Source organism: Arvicanthis niloticus, chromosome 21, assembly GCF_011762505.2.
Source record: "Arvicanthis niloticus isolate mArvNil1 chromosome 21, mArvNil1.pat.X, whole genome shotgun sequence".
Taxonomy (NCBI): Eukaryota; Metazoa; Chordata; class Mammalia; order Rodentia; family Muridae; genus Arvicanthis; species Arvicanthis niloticus.
Genome location: NC_047678.1, coordinates 16,378,914 through 16,395,602, shown reverse-complemented (window position 1 = coordinate 16,395,602; position 16,689 = coordinate 16,378,914). Strand labels below are relative to the sequence as shown.

The 16,689-nt window shown below is 36.0% G+C and overlaps 1 protein-coding gene across 1 annotated transcript in view; it reads right to left on the bottom strand.

The window, feature by feature from the left end:
- The window catches only part of Atr (ATR checkpoint kinase), an 86,116-nt gene that overhangs the window by 52,419 nt on the left and 17,008 nt on the right, over nucleotides 1-16,689 (bottom strand). The window contains exons 11-20 of the mRNA XM_034483747.2: nucleotides 16,208-16,398; nucleotides 16,025-16,125; nucleotides 15,612-15,783; nucleotides 14,735-14,905; nucleotides 12,185-12,379; nucleotides 10,172-10,357; nucleotides 8,141-8,233; nucleotides 5,771-5,901; nucleotides 2,738-2,881; nucleotides 21-114 (exon numbers count right to left, since the gene is read on the bottom strand). Coding sequence (XP_034339638.1) covers nucleotides 21-114; nucleotides 2,738-2,881; nucleotides 5,771-5,901; nucleotides 8,141-8,233; nucleotides 10,172-10,357; nucleotides 12,185-12,379; nucleotides 14,735-14,905; nucleotides 15,612-15,783; nucleotides 16,025-16,125; nucleotides 16,208-16,398 — 1,478 coding nt within the window. The remainder of the gene's footprint in view (nucleotides 1-20; nucleotides 115-2,737; nucleotides 2,882-5,770; nucleotides 5,902-8,140; nucleotides 8,234-10,171; nucleotides 10,358-12,184; nucleotides 12,380-14,734; nucleotides 14,906-15,611; nucleotides 15,784-16,024; nucleotides 16,126-16,207; nucleotides 16,399-16,689) is intronic.

The window sequence follows — 16,689 nt, the reverse complement described above, 5'->3', positions numbered from 1 at the left end:
TAAGTAAAGAAATGAAATACCTTTCTATATTCCTGGAGAACTGCTTTTATCTTTTCTAATTCTGGATGATCAGGCAAAAAATATATTTCATGAAGAAAATCTTGCACAGCATCCCTAATAGTTAGAAAGAATTATTTGTAAGAATATCAATGTAAAAGTTGAAGGTAAAGCTATCAAATTCATACTTAAAAGCTCATTGTGATTATTTACATGTGAAGTAATCTTCCTGGCCATCTCTAGAGTCCCAGCTAAATTAATACTAGCAATTACTCTAGGAATAATTCAGTAGCAGAGTGACTGCTTAGCATACACAAGGCCTGGGCTCAAGCTCTAATATCACAAATTAAATAAAAATAAACAAATATATTAAACTATTTAATAATGGCAAATAACCATAGCTAAGAAAATCAACCTTGACAGTCTGTTATATCAGTGCCCACAATAAACCATGTTTCTCAGTACGAACAGTCATATATATAGCATCTTGTTCTTTAACCAAGACTGGCTACAAGAATTTACTTAGCAAATACATATGCTATATATTTGCTAACTACATGTGCTATAAGTATTTGCTAAACATGTGGAAGAAGATACGCTGTGGATAGAAAAGGGCTTAGGCCTAGCAGTTTCCATTTTTGTGCTCAGGAAAATTCTGAGTCACCATGGAATAAATCTGGCTACAAACATGGACAGGACACAAAGAGAGAAAAGTTCTGACATTACATGGACAGGGAAGAGTCCACTTCAGTCTACCTTCTAGCCAAATGTGGCCATACCAGTGACCTCTGGTGAGAACAATAGGAGAAATAACAAGATGAACTCAGTCTAAACTACAAAATTATGAGCAAATAAACGTATTCACTGTTCCTAAGGTACCATATTTGCAGTAATTTGTAATAGCAGGAAGTACTGAAAAAATAAATCCCCAAATATAAATGTTTATATAGAAGTTTTAGAGAAAAATATAAAAATAATACTTATTGATATCTTAAGTTTTACCTAAATTATAATAAACAATCTTTCTAGATTTAAATATATTTTTAATCCTAGTCTTTACTAACAGAAACCCAGAAATAGCTACTATGTGGACTGTTAGACTCCAAGTTCTGTGCTAGACTTGGGATGAAACAATAAACAAATCCAGAACAATTCATTCACTCAGGGAGTTGGAAGGTCTACCTGGCACCAAGTGAAATAAAATTTTTCTTATGACATAAAAAAGTCAGAAAAATTATTCTACCATCCATAAGAGACAATGAGCATATGTATATTAGTATAACAACTGAAAAGAAATGTGAAAAGTAATGTTGGTGTTCTAGCATGTAGAAAACTAACAAAACAAAACAAAACAAACAAAAACCCCTAAAACTACTTCCAATGAATAAAAAGATATTGCTACTTCTGTGCCATGCCTGAATGGTTTCTGGAATAATTTAAAGTAATGGCAACAGCATATGGGTGGGCAAGCGTGTAGTACTTACATCCTACCTTTTCAGTAGAAATGAATTGATATACAGCAGTTAGTTAAGTAACAGAGAAAGAAGCTTGAAATATGTTGGAAGATATTATAAATTAAGAAGCAGCGTGAGTGAAAATTTAAGTGTGGGTAAAGCATGGTCTACTCTGTCACTAGTTCATGTTTCCTACAGCCTCCTGCTACAGTCATCAGGGGACTGGAAAATCAGTCAAAAAAAATGTCAAGAGGTAAGATGTGTACAGCTTTAAAGGTCCAGCTAACCAACTTGTAATTCAATATTTAGAAAACAGTGGCCCAGAGAACATCTCGCTATGCTGAAATAATACACATAAAGAAATGGTTTTTTTAAAAGAAACAATAATGCCATAAAAGTCTAAAGTAAGGGATGCTGGTTCAAAGGTAATGGAATGAAATAGGAATTCTAAGTAACTAAGGAGGTATGGTACAGAAAGTGATAACTATCCCTCCCAGCCTTCCTTAGGGTACCTGATTTACTTAAGAAAGATAAAATTACCTTTACCAACTGAAAAATCAGTAAAAAAAAGTTTACTTGTTGATCTATTAATCAATGAGTTTCAAATATATTTAAAATAGAAACAAGACCCATTGAAAATTCAACTGTTTAGTAAGTAGTTATATACTAATAATTTTCCCCTAAGGACTCAACTCTATCAAAATAGTAATTTATATTATCAAAGTAATATTAATACTTTGGGACATAAAAATACATGTCTAAATGTTTCAGGGCTGGAGAGATACTCATGGGGTAAAGCCCTTGCTGTGTAAGACAGCACGTAAGTAAGCTGGATCCCCAAGGACCCACAGGGAAGCATGTGCCTATAATCTCAGTGCCAAGGACACAAAGACAGGAGCATTCTTGGGGCTTTGCTGGCTAGGGCTTTGCTGGCTAGATAGACTAGAGCAATCACTCAGCTTTTTGAAAGACTTTGTCTCAAAAAATAAAGTGGTGTCATTTAATCCTAGTATTCAGGAGGCAGAAACAGGCAGATTTCTAAGAGTTTGAGGCTAGACTTGTCTAAATAGTGAGTTCCAGGACTAGTGAGAGCCAGAGCTACACAGTGAGACCCTACTTCAAACAAACATTCAAAAACAAACAAACAACAAAAACAATAAAGTTGGAGAATGATTGAGGAAGACACTCAATGTCAACTTTTGGTTTACACTTATACACACACACACACACACACACACACACACACAGACACTTAACTATTTTCTGATTAATTTCAGTTACAATACCTGTTTTCAATGATGAGGTAGTGAAAGATAGCAGCAGTTTTCTTAGGCTGCATGTGTATGAGAGGTAACAAAGCCACTATGACATGACTGAGCAGGGGACCCAGGTAAGCGTGATCCAGACAACGAACAAAGCAGTCCCATGCTCTAAGTGAAAAACAAAAATTAATTCAAGTATTTTTATGTTTTTTTTTTTTGTTTTGTTTTGTTTTTTGTTTTTTCGAGACAGGGTTTCTCTGTGTAGTCCTGGCTGTCCTGGAACTCACTCTGTAGACCAGGCTAGCCTCGAACTCAGAAATCCGACTGCCTCTGCCTCCAAGTGCTGGGATTAAAGGCATGCGCCACCACCGCCCGGCTTATTTTTATGTTTGTAAAGTACTATCATTTAGTTGTTAGCTGAATAATAATATATACCTATAAGAGATAAAGTTAACTTTTGATATAAAGATCAATGATACAAACACACAGTGATCTCTAAGTTATACTAAGTAAAACAAAACTTTAAAATATCAACCAACCAACCAATCAAACAAATACTCAAAAAAAAAAAAAACAAAAAAAAAACAAAAAAACCCAAAACACCAAGGTGAAATCAGTTTTTCATGGGATTATCAAATACAAAAGAAAACTTGAATGTTATGTATTTATGCATTTGCTTACACAGATAATCTATAAGGAAAGTACGACTTAAGAAGATGTTTTAACTTCAGAATGCTGCAAATATATAACACATTTAGAAGAAATTGTGTTTGGCGGTTGGATATGGTCATTCACAATTCCAATCTCAACACTTGAAGAGTAACATCATAGAGTTCAAGGGTAGCCTGGGCTATGTAAGAATCTTAGAAAAATTTAAAAACATAACTCAATTTTCATCTTTCCATAAATTAGGAATAAAACACAATTTTCCCCTGTGATGCTGGGCAGTGAGAGCAAGCCATAGTTTGTAGTCATAGGTTTCATGGAGCCATGGGGGTGAACAATGGATATTGTATTAAACAACATACTACTATAGTCAGTAGACTAAATGAGATACTCAATACTTTACTACAAATAGGCTTTGTGTTATACAATTTTGGTCAACTAAAAGCTAACTGTTAGTGTTCTCAGCTCATTTAAGCCAGGTTACATTAAGTTATGGTGTGGTAGGTTAAGTATGGTAGCTTAGGTACATTAAAAATGTATATTGGTATAGGTCTGTAACTCCAGAAGTCAGGAACGTGAAGTAGCAGTGTGGCCAAATACATACACAGAGACAAAACCAAACCAAATAAAAAAACCCAAACCACAATGAAATCAAACAAACATACAAACGAAAACCCAAAAAAGATGGATGTGGTGGCACACACCTATAATCCCAGCTCTGCCCACACAGAAAGTTCCAGGCCAGCCTAGGAACTATGGAAGATGAAAGAGGTAGGTGAAGAAGTATGCTGGCTAGTTTTATGTCAACTTGATATAAGCTAGAGTCATTTAGGAAGAGGTAATCACAACTGAGAAAATGCTCCCAAGAGATCAGCCTGTGGACAGATTGTAGTATATTTCATGATTAATGATTGATGTGGGTGGGTCCATACAAAATGGGGTGGTGTCATCCCTGAGTGAGTGGTTCTGGATGGCATAAGAAAGCAGATTGAGCAAGCTGTGAGAAGCAATCTAATAAGCAGCACTCTTGATGACTTGTTTCAGTTCCCATCTCCAGGTTCTTGCCTTGCTTGAGTTCCTGCCCTGACTTCACACAGTGATGAACTATAACTGGAGAGTTAAAAGCTATTACAGCAATAGAAATCCTAGTGGGACAAAAAAAAAATTGGTACCAGAATCGTGCTGTGAATCATTGCTGTGACAGACCTGGCCACTGGGTTCTGGGGAAGACTATAATGGCCTTTGAACTTTGGGCTAGAAAAGCTATTGAGTGCTCGGAGTGCAGTGGGCTGTTCAGTGGGACGATAAGTGTGCTGAGAGCAGCACAGATGAAGGAGGCCTGACTTATAAAGCTCCAGATGAAATCAAAGACTCTATTGAGACCATTTTGAATTAAGAATCTGCAGTTTGGTCAGCTAGGGCTGAGACCAATACCACTGAAGTAAAACCTTTACTTACCAAGGTCAACTGACTCTGGTTAGTTGGATCTGAGAAGTTGGTACTGATTTAAAAAAAAAGGATCAACACCCTTGAGGACCATTAATCTGGGAATATTTCCTCAGGGTTACCACACAGCAACTGTGTGCCAAAGGGGACAAGGCTGTATCTCATGCTGGCAGCTGAACTTGGTAGTGAAAGAATCACATATGAGCTACAGGTTTTGAAGGAATGCAGTGATCATGGGAGAGAAGCTAAGGCTTGGTACCATGTGGCAGAGTTAGGCTCCCTGAAGAGAACCTAGGAGAGTCTACCAGCAAAGGTGAAGTCCTTTTAGAGATATCAGTATTATGGGACAACTACAGGAGAGCAGCAGCTGTGAAGTGGTGTGAGGCCGAGCTTAGATAATTATGTGCATGTGCTGTGAATGGCAGAGCCAAAGGAGACTGTCTGTAAACCCTTCGGAGCCTAGAAGAGCATGTGTAAATCCCAGAAACTGGACACTGAGTTATTTATTTACACTGTTGGGAATTTGGCATTGATTTGTTCAAAATGGGACTGTGCTCTGGTTCTTCCTTCTTAGAAGTATGTAACTTATTTTTGACTTTATAGAAGCCTACAGTTAAAGGACTTTGAAATTTTGAGAGACTTAAATGTTTTAAAGAAATTAACTTTTGAAGTATTTGGAATTTTAAACACTGGGACCTTTTACATACCATCTTGGGGAAGATCAAGACATTGATTATGACTTAATAAGTGATGTGTTTGTGCATCAAGTTGACAAAGGGTCAATTGTGCTGGCTAGTTTAAAGCCAACTTGACACAACTAGAGTCGTTTAGGAAAAGAACACCTCAACTGAAAAAAATGTTCCCATCAGATCATCCTGTGATAAGAACTCAAGTTAGAATTATCTAGAAATATAAGAAAACATTTCAAATATGATGATTATTTACCTGCAACATAACTCAGGAAAGTCATCCTTGAACCTGAGTCCAGTTCGCAGTGTGGTCATCATTTTTACTCTCACAGAACTGACGTGTTTAGGTCCCATCAACTTCATCAAAGACATCAAACTAGTCAAGGCCTACAAAGAAAGTAGTGTTTGTTTAAAAAAAAAAAACTTATAAATAAGATGCCAGAAAAAGACAATAGAAAAATTGCTTCCTACCTAAATATCAAGGTATCAATGTACATGATACAATGTACATGATACAAAAGGCCTAATAAATGGTTAACTTATGAAAACCAAGAATCTGAAAAACACAAATTGCATTCTTATTTGTTTCCCTTGAACTTGCAATGCTTTCCATAAGATTTCCAATAAATCTTAAAATTTACAAAGAATATGATATATCTTAATTTTTTTCAAATATGTTTCATATCAGTAGTGTAAATACAGATATTAAATGAATTTAAGGGGCTGGAGAGATGGCTCAGCAGTTAAGAGCACTGTCTGCTCTTCCAGAGGTCCTGAGTTCAATTCCCACCAACCACATGGTGGCTCACAACCATCTGTAATGGTATCTGATGCCCTCTTCTGGTGTGTCTGAGACAACAACAGTATACTCACATGCATTAAATAAATAAATAAATAAATAAATAAACATAAAAAAATTGAATTTAAAGTTACTTATAATTTAAGCAGAATGTTTCATAATGGTTAATAATGGTCTTAATGCTACTAAATTCAAGATGTTTTTAACTTAATACAACAAACAACTGCCAGATAGTCTTACAATAGAGACAGAATGAGAACTGCATCAATAGTTCTAGGTTCTAATGAACAGGTAGAGAAAGTCTGGTTAATCTTTTGCAATATTGTCTTAGTTAGGGGTTACCATTCCTGTGTTTAAACACCATGACCAAAAGCAATTTGGGTAAAAAAGGCTTATGTTTCCACATCACTGTTCATCATTGAAAGAAGTCAGGACAGGAACTCAAATGGAGCAGGGACCTGGAGCTAATGCAGAGACCATGGAGGAGTAATACATACTGACTTGCTCAGTATATGCTTTCTTATAGCACCCTCCTTCATGGATTACCAATTAAGAAAATTCCCTACAGGCTTGGCTATGACCTCCCTCCTCACCAATGACTATACCTTGTGTCAAGATACATAAAACTAGCCAGCACATGTACCAAAACAGGAAAGCTCTTTATGGTTCTATAACATAAATTCACGTTCCTTTGACTTAGTCATCCATTCTTTCATTTAGCATAAGTGTTTGGGAAGCCATATAGATGGATTAGAAGTTACTGAAAATTTACTAGTTAAAACTGAAATTATAGGCATTGACTGTTACAATTTGTAGCTAAACTTTGCTCTATGTCTTACATGGATACTTAAAGTTATCAGAAGGAGAATGAATTCTGAAATAAAAGCTGCTACTGGGCCAGCAAGATGGCTCCTAAGGTAAAGGCTTGCTGCCAAGCCTGACAACCTAGTTCTAGCCCTAAAGCCCATACAGTAGAAGGAGTATACTGATTCATGCATGTTGTCCTCTGACCTCTGTGAGTGTTGCCCACTCATGCTAACACACATATACATTAAGAACAGAAATACCAACAGTAGACCCAGGTGAACCAATAAAATTCAATTATACAATTGATATTCAAGCTCTCAGCTACTGCTGGCTTATGTCTTCAACTGTGCTAGATGTCATGACACATGGGCCTGAAGACACTAGTATTATTACCTGACAAGTAGAAAGCTACCTGAGCAAGGTGGCTGTCATAATCCCAGCATACAGGAGGCTGAGGCAAGAGGACTACTAGAAGTTCAAAGGCACCCTGAGCTATAATAACAAAAATAGAGAGTTAACCTAGGTGACTCTGACCAAAGACACCGATTTTGAAATGTCTTTGAATCTAGAATCAAGTCGTGGATGAAGTTATATTATCTTTGTCTATTTAATAACAGAGCCAACAAATTCTTTAGGACAGCTTGAGCTGGGTTTCCTAATTCTCATCATCAGTAAAAGAGTTGCCAATGGTACAATTTCTATTTTTACAATGTCCTAAGAACAAATATATAATATCCAGTAATAAATATCAAGTGTCGGTTGCTTTTCCTTTTTGACAGTCTCATACTTAGTTAAGGCTTGCTTGGAACTCACGATGTCGCCCAGGCTGACATTAAGTCTGAGCTAGTCTTCAGTCTCAGTCTTTCCACATGCTAAAATTCCAGGTGTGAGCTACCACACCCAGCTTGTTCCATGACTTTTTATACTTGAATGTTTACAACTAGAGGCAAAACTCATATTCCCTGAATATTCAATATGAATTGTATTCTAGTCTCTGGGAATTCAAATACCACTACTTACCATTTTCTTATCTTCAATGCCAACACTGGAGCTCAGTAACTGCATATTAAAAAAGGCCAGAATGCCTAACAATTTCGGTTGCAAATAATCAGCCTATGGATTTAAAGAAAAGATGTTATATGTTTTACATATATTAAATGTCTCTCTTCTTTTCCTCTGAACTGGAGATTTACTACAAAATTCCTAGTGGGCCGCTTTCTACCACTGAACTATACCAGGCAGGAAAAATTCCAAGACAAAGAGCTAGGGATGAGTGACAACTGAAATATGTTCCAAGGTAGCATGGCTTAATGTTGAGGCACCTGATTTAGGTTACCTTAGGGTCACATACATGGCTGAGGGCAGATGAGGAAGTTTGTACTAGTATACAGTGAAGACGAATTAGGTATCTATCTAGCATATAGAAACTTTGCCAAGCAAAGAAATGTTTTTCAAACCCAAATTTACCTTTGGTTTGTGAACTTAAAAAAAAACATATCACTAGTTTTTTCGAGATTAGCATAATATTGGGTTTCATCACAGCATCTCCAAAATATGTGTTTTGTAAACTTGTAATTTAGATTGAAATTAAACTTTGGCATGATAAACTGCAATTCATTAGTTATGATTCAAATCTGTTCTTAAATAAAGCATAGGTATAGGCAGCACTCAAATCTACATAAATATTCTAATTTCAAAGTTCTTGGCATCGAGTCAAACAATACTTTGAATATGTATATCTGCCATTCACCAAATATATGTGTTTCTATACTATCATACTATCATGCTAGGTACATGTGTTAAAGACAAGCAATAGTATACATGGCAAAATTAATAGGAAACACTAAATAAATTCACACATAAATATGGCTGATAAGGGCTATAAGAAAATAAACATGAGCATGTGATAGAAATTGGATAAATGAATTTAGGTAGGAGTGATAAGGAAACTGTGAATAGTGAAAACCATCCAGGGAATTATTAATATAAGTACAGAGAGCATCTAAAGCCAACAACTACAAATCTGAAGTTTGCCATTTTTAAGAAACAAAGATAGTGCTAAAGTAGTGAAAAGAACTGAACAAAGGCAGGTGGAAAGGCACACTGTCACATGTGGTCTGACAGATTTCATCTGAAGAACTCATATATTGCTCTCAGGTTTTGGTTGAAGCCAATGAGTAGGTGGTGGTACAAAGTGTTGTGGCTCACACTCTCCACGCTTGGCGGCCCCACACTTTGGGAGCCACTAATGTTGGTGACCGCACTGTCCCACGTTTTGGGGCTAAGTGCTCTAGTCAAGAGAGAGAGAGAAAGAGGGGAAGGAGGGGCAAGAGACTTGAAGAATTGAGACAAGATCGGGTGTGTGGTCAAGTCTGGTTACTCCTTTATTTCCCCTATTCACTCCTATTACAAGAAAATCCTGGGTATTTATAAGTACAAGCAGAACACAGGTGAAGACATTTTACCACGTGCACCATGCAGCTGGGGTCACTAAACAGCAAAACAAGCTATGTGGGATAAACAAGGTGTTTGTCAGAGTGTGCTCAGCTGTTGTAGGCTGTTGAAAAGCAAGTCTCTATCCGGGTATATGGCTCGAGATGGCTGCAAAGATGATCTAGCCGCTTTCTGCTAAAAGTCAGCTCCCAACACAAAGTACCATTGCCCAAAATAGGGAAGATTAGGGGAATTAAGTCAGGAAAGGATAATAAAGATTTCTTTGGGGACTGAGGTTACACACATGGATAGTTCAATAGTGAGGCACTTGCTGTGGTGGGTGTCAACTTGACACAGGCTAAGGTTATCTTAGAGGAGGAAATCTCGGTTAAGAAAATGCTTTCATAAGATGGGACTGTAAGCAAGTATGTAGGGCATTTTCCTAATTAGTAATTAGTGAGGGAGATCCTACCATACAACTTTAACCATTTCTAAAAGAAAAATATCAATTAAAACTTAAAGAAATACCTATGTTTGGAAAATAGGGGAGAGGAGTTTCCTCAGCTTTATAAGTAAGGTACAGAAAAGGAGAAAACCAAATAAACTTATACCATGTACCATCAGTTCAGGTGATGTGATATCTCGTGGTCCCTGATATGGATCATCACTAGATGCAAATGAGGCAAGTATTGACAAACCATTGAAAACTTGTTGATAATGTTCTCCAATTCGCAGCAATAATTCATTGTGCAATCCTTGAAAATCCTGTCTTAACAGGCTCCCCAACTCAATTTCTGTTTCATTCTAAAGATATTAAAAACATTTTCCTCATATTAGCATCCAGACTTAAGTACATTAATTTCACGGCATGGTTTCAGTTAGAATGCTGGAGTTTAAATTCTAGCTGTCACTTCTAGGTTGCCCTGTGATCTGGACAAGTTACCTAATCTAACCCCTCATTGCCTTAAGTGTCATCATCTGTAAAACAAAACACTGCCTGAACGTTTCTAATTAAAAACACAAATACCAATTCTTTTGAACACTATCATGATACAAGAAACAGAAAATGCCATACTTGACTTTAAAACACAAGTTGCTGTCAAAATGTGGGCACATTGAAAATACTGTATAAAATTAGCTTTGGGCTATACATTTAAGACGTTATGTGAAACAGGAATGAATTCCGTGTTTAGAGTTTGGTTTTATTCTCAAGATATCTCATTTTATATATATGCAAATATTCCAAAATGCAAAAAAAAATCTGAAATCTAGTCTCAAGCATTTTGTATAAAAGATAAACTGTGCTCCCTCTATCTTGCCAAATAAAGTGACCCAGATAGCATACAGACAAAGAAGTTTTTGACATGTAGTATGTTCTCCATAAATATCATCACTCTCTCTATATAACACACAGGTTAATGCTCTTGAGATGAAATAAATACAATAGTCATTACTCCCCAAGTCAGAAGAGATCTGCTATCCTCTTAGTGAAAAATGAAATTAAGGTCTTCTGTTCCAATAGTCTTATATTCCTAGAAGACACTGCTGTTAATGTAAAACCAAAAAAGAAGCCTAAGCTATAATTTTCCCACACACTCTAAAATTTTAAGATTTATTTATTTTCAGCCAGGCAGTGGTGGCACACGCCTTTAATCCCAACACCTGGGAGGCAGAGGCAGATGGATTTCTGATTCTGAGTTCCAGGACAGCCAGGGCTACACAGAGAAACCCTGTCTTAAAAAAAACAAAAACAAAACTATATATATATATATATATATATATATATATTATATGTGTACACACACACACACATATAATTTCTTATTATACACAAGAGTGTTTTGTCTTTATGTAGATATATGTTCATGGGTGCTTGGTGCCATAGAGGTCAGAAGAAGTTTCAGATCTCCTAGACCTGCAGTAACATGAAGATGTGATCTGACATGTGGGTATTGGGAACTGAACACAGGTCTTCTGTTGTAACAAGTATTGTTAGCCCTGAGCCATCTTTTCAGCCCCATAAAAAATTTAATATTTTAAAATAGGAAGAATTATAATCAGAGCAGCAGGTAAATAAGCCAAGTACAGGTACACAATTAAAGATAGCAATCTCTTCCTATAATTACTTGCACAATATCAGCTAATTTATAACTGTAATCAGCACAAAATCACCAAAATAAAATTATATACAAACCTCAGGTCCATGAAAGGATGACTATTCTATCCCATTATAGTAAATGATCAGAAAAAAATATTTAAAAAACCAAAAAACAAACAAACAATATTATTTAGAATCTTCTCAAGACAATGATTATTTTCTAAATGTAGAGTGCTCTGTCTGCATGTACACCTACATGCCAGAAGAGGGCATCAGATCCCATTACACATGGTCCTGAGAAATTGTGGTTGCTGGAAATTAAAGTCAGAACCTCTGGAAGAGCAACCAATATTCTTAACAGCTGAGCCATCTCACCAGCCCAACAATGATTATTTAACACAATAATATTTATTCACTCTTATAGTATAAGCTATAAATTATTTACTGCCCTTCCTATATTACAATGTTATAATAGTTTTTCCAATAATGTTAACTTAAATAAAAGAATAAAATACATACAAATATTCAAATACCTTCAGATAATGAAGGGCACGTTCTAATTCATCTTTGGAACAAGAACAAACCAAATGAGAAAAAATATATTTGAAGTTATTTATTAAAATCTCTCGACGGTTGACATTCAATTGTTTCCCTAAAGTTCGAATGAGAGCTGATGCAGCAGGACTTGCTTTGGCAGCAAGATCAGGAAGTAGAACTTGTAATGTCCTCTGAAAAAAATCCAAAACAATAATTATCAAACACCCACAAGAAATATTCTTTAATGCCACAGGAAGTTAGGTATGCAATCATCTTGTACTCAGCTTTGTCATTCACTCTCTTGACTATAACAGACTAATAACATTACTATGACTCAGGGCCTGAATAAACATGTAGAGAATAGCCATAAATGCAAACTCAAAAGAATTTTTTAGATCATAAAATTGATGCTTCATAATTACAGAAAATAGGCAAGAACCCCAGTGGAGTGATAAGGACACCAACCCACACACAAAACTTTCAACCCCAAATTTATCCTGTCTACAGGAAATATAGGCACAGGGGATGGAGCTGAGACTGGAATGACCTACCAATAACCGGCCCAAGTTGAGACCCATCCCATGGGCAAGCGTCAATTCTTGATGCTATTAATGATACTGTTATGCTTGTGGACAGGAGCACGTTGTCCTCTGAGAGGCTCCACCCAGCAGCTGACTCAGACAGGTACAGACACCCACAGCCAGTAAAACAACTAAGCACATCTAACATCCCAATACTGTGACAAATCTATTTTCCTTTTTGGTTTTGGTTTTTTGTTTGTTTGTTTGTTTGTTTGTTTTTGTCTAGCTCATTAAATTTACATAAACTCCAAAGGGAAAATAGTTATTTTTTAAATTTATTCTACATGTCTTAATAATTACAACCACATGTTAAGTCATTATCCTAAACCTGGGATGTAACAATGAACAAGATCCAGGCCTTGCTTGGAGTGTGAGATTCTGTCACTCAAGAAACTGAGGCAAGAGAGAACACATTTGAGGCCAGCCTGTGCTACAGAATGAGACTCTGTCTTAAAAAAGAAAAAAAGAAAGAAAGAAAGGAAGAAAGAAAAGGAAAACAAACAAAATAACATTAATAAGTTTCCCTTCATAGACATACCTTACGCCTTTTTAGCTTCAGTTATACTTAGCTTAAGATGGTTATGTAATATATCTTAATTTCAGACATTCAGTTTCTTCTCAGAGTGTTATTTTGCCAATAGGTAATGTTGCAATAAACATTATGGGTTTTGATGAAATTAATAATAAGGTATGAATCTGTGGTTCTTATAACATCCTATTTTTTGTATATATAATCAATTTATAAGCAATTTACATTTGTTAAAATAATATAGGAAAAACCTCTGTATGAATTGTTATCACAAGTTATTAACAATAAACCTGATTTGGGGAAAGATAAGAAGATAATATGCTCCATCATCCTTTAAACTTTAGCCCTACTGAACTTCATAATCTTCCTAAACTATCTCATGCTACAAAGTCTGACATTTGAATTCATAGCAGATCATACCACTAATTCTATATTTTATAATTTAACTTAAGGGTAAATATTAATTTTTCAATGACTAATGGAACCCAGAACATTACTGAAAACATAGACTAAAAAGACTTAACCAGAATATAGAATCATTAAATATGATATATAGAGCAGTAAATAAAGATATAAGTTTAAGTTGTACTGTGTAAGCAATAATCTCTGTCAAAGTAAAAATAAATATACAATTTAGGAGCTAGGGAGATAGTTTAGGTGGTAAAGCGCACCTCATATAAGCATGAGAATGTAAATGCAATCCTCAGAAAACAGCTGGACATGGGGACATAAGCCTTTATTCCCAGTGCTATCAAATCAGAGACAGAAAGATGTTAAAGGCTTGCCGCCCAACCATTCAAACTTACGTGGCAAAAACTCCAGGGCATTGTGATAGTACTCTCTCCTCGATAACCACACCCCCAAATAGCCAAGGTTGTCTTCTAACCTACACACACACACACACACACACACACACACACACACACACACACATACGCGCGCGCGCACGCACACACATGCACAGCGTGTAATTTTAAAATTCTAGGGTTCATATGGTCCTAAATGTACTTGTGATAGTTTGTATATGCTTGGCCCTGGGAGTGGCACTACTGGGAGGTGTGGCCCTGTTGGAGTAAGTGTGTCACTGTGGGTGTGGGCTGTAAGATCTCACCCTAGATGCCTGTAAGCCAGTATTCTGCTAGCAGACTTCAGATGAAGATGTAGAACACTCAGCTCCTCCTGCACCATGCTTGCCTGGATGCTACCATGTTCCTGCGTTGATGATAATGGACTGAACCTCTGAACCTGGTAAGCCAGCCCCAATTGATTATTGTCCTTGTAAGAGTTGCCTTTGTCATGGTGTCTGCTCACAGCAGTAAAACCCTACCTAAGACAGTACTTGCAAGGTTTTCTTTAAAAATAAACAAATAGAATAAAACAAATGAAATGTTGAAATGAAAGCTTCAAATAAGCCAACTACACACACGGCAACTTACTGTCAGGAAACGATTAAGATCAGGAAAGTCAAAAACATTGGCAATTTCTGATAAAGTATTTAAAGCCATTTCTCTGTGGTGAACAACATCTTGTTTTCGCATCTCAGCAGACTTGCAAGGAGTACTTGGGAGTGCTGTCATCTGACTGGAGTGGAGAGATTCTACCAAAAACTAAAGCAAAAGATTTTTCTTAGTTTTCAAAAGAGGAAGGAATTCTAACTAAGCCCTTTCCCTGCCCACTAATGAATACTTTTTAAGCTAGAATAAAGGATAGTTTTAAGTTCTAAACTGCCACAGTTGGACTCACTCAATTCACCTTAATGAGGCAGATTATGTCACAATCCCCATTGTACAGAAAAGCAACCAATCTTAGTTAAGAAACTTTAATATCATGCTAAGGATTACATCACAAATCAGGGTAAGAACAATATTGAACATGGCCTAACTTTTCAGACACTAACGACTTGCTTCTGAACACAGTGTCCTATTTACAATGTCACCACTAAAAAGCTAACAATGATGACTCCCTAAACTTAATGAGAACATAATAATTTAACACATTATTAAAAGATGATATTCCTTTTCATTTACAACCCATATCTTCAGATCATTATCCTTAAATGCAAATGGCAAAAATTCAGTTCTAAATAAATGTAATTTAGAAAGTAATCTTTTAAAACAAGCAAAATAAGAAGACATGCATAGATTATTTTCCCTAAGCTCAGTCTTGTCTCAAAATTCTGGACTCAAGCAACCAACCATACACTACCCCAGTCTTCCAACACACATACTACTTTTTTTGCCTGGCTTCAACTTCTTTTTTAACTCCTGTAAAATATTGCTATTATCTATTGAAAAGCTGAATGCTGTCTCTCACCTGACAGATTGGTTTCTTATATTGACTGAAAAAGTTCTGCAGCTTAACACTTTTAGCTGCAACTAGTGCTCGAATCTCTGTGTATGCTGCTCCAGAGACGGATGCAGACTTAGACAACAAGCAATGCAGTAAATGCAAGAGTGCAAAAGGTATCAAATCTCCTTTTGCTGCCCTGAAAATAAAAACATGTGAAAGTCAGTGTCTCAGAAACTAATGCAGACACAATTAAATATATGGAAATCATTTTTTCTATAATATACATCTTATATCACAATTTATTCTTTTAATTTTTTTCAGTGCACAGTAGGCATGTACTCATTGGACTACATCTCCAGCCCTCATATCTCTAATACTAGACAAATAAGACAGTGACAAAAATAAGTAAGTTTCAATTCAAATACTATCAAACATACCTTCCAATATCCCCTGTGGTAAGAATCAAGGTCTCCTTTAGCTCATTATTCCTTGATATTTGGGCATGTGTATATGCTTCCTTCATTCTTAAGACAAAAAGCTAGGAAAGCAGAGTTCACTGTCAGAATAGTTCTAGACCTAGGTTTATAAAAATCTGTAGGTTTTAATTTAAGACTTCTAACCTCTTTTATGAATCCATCTTCAGAGTTCAAGGATTCCAATATATACTTGATATTTCCACTAAAAGAAATTCTAACATCCTTGTCTGGATCTTCCATCAAATTTAATAAAGTCCCAAGAACTGCTTTTACCTCTGTTTCATCTTCTTGAAAATCAAGATGCTTACAAAGATGATGTAGATTGTCTATGAAAGCTAAAGTGAGATGGTATGTTTCTAATTTGACATATCATATAACAAAGTTGTTCTTAAAAACAGTCAGCAAATAAAATACAGCAAACAACCCCATGTTGCCTTATATATTAATGTTTAGGTATACATGGCACATATAATTTAAGGAGATTAGAAAAGAACTTTTTTTTGTTTTGTTTTGTTTTGGTTTTTTTTTTTTTTTTTTTTTTTTGGTTTTTTGAGACAGGGTTTCTCTATGTAGCCCTGGCTGTCCTGGCACTCACTCTGTAGACCAGGCTAGCCTCGAACTCAGAA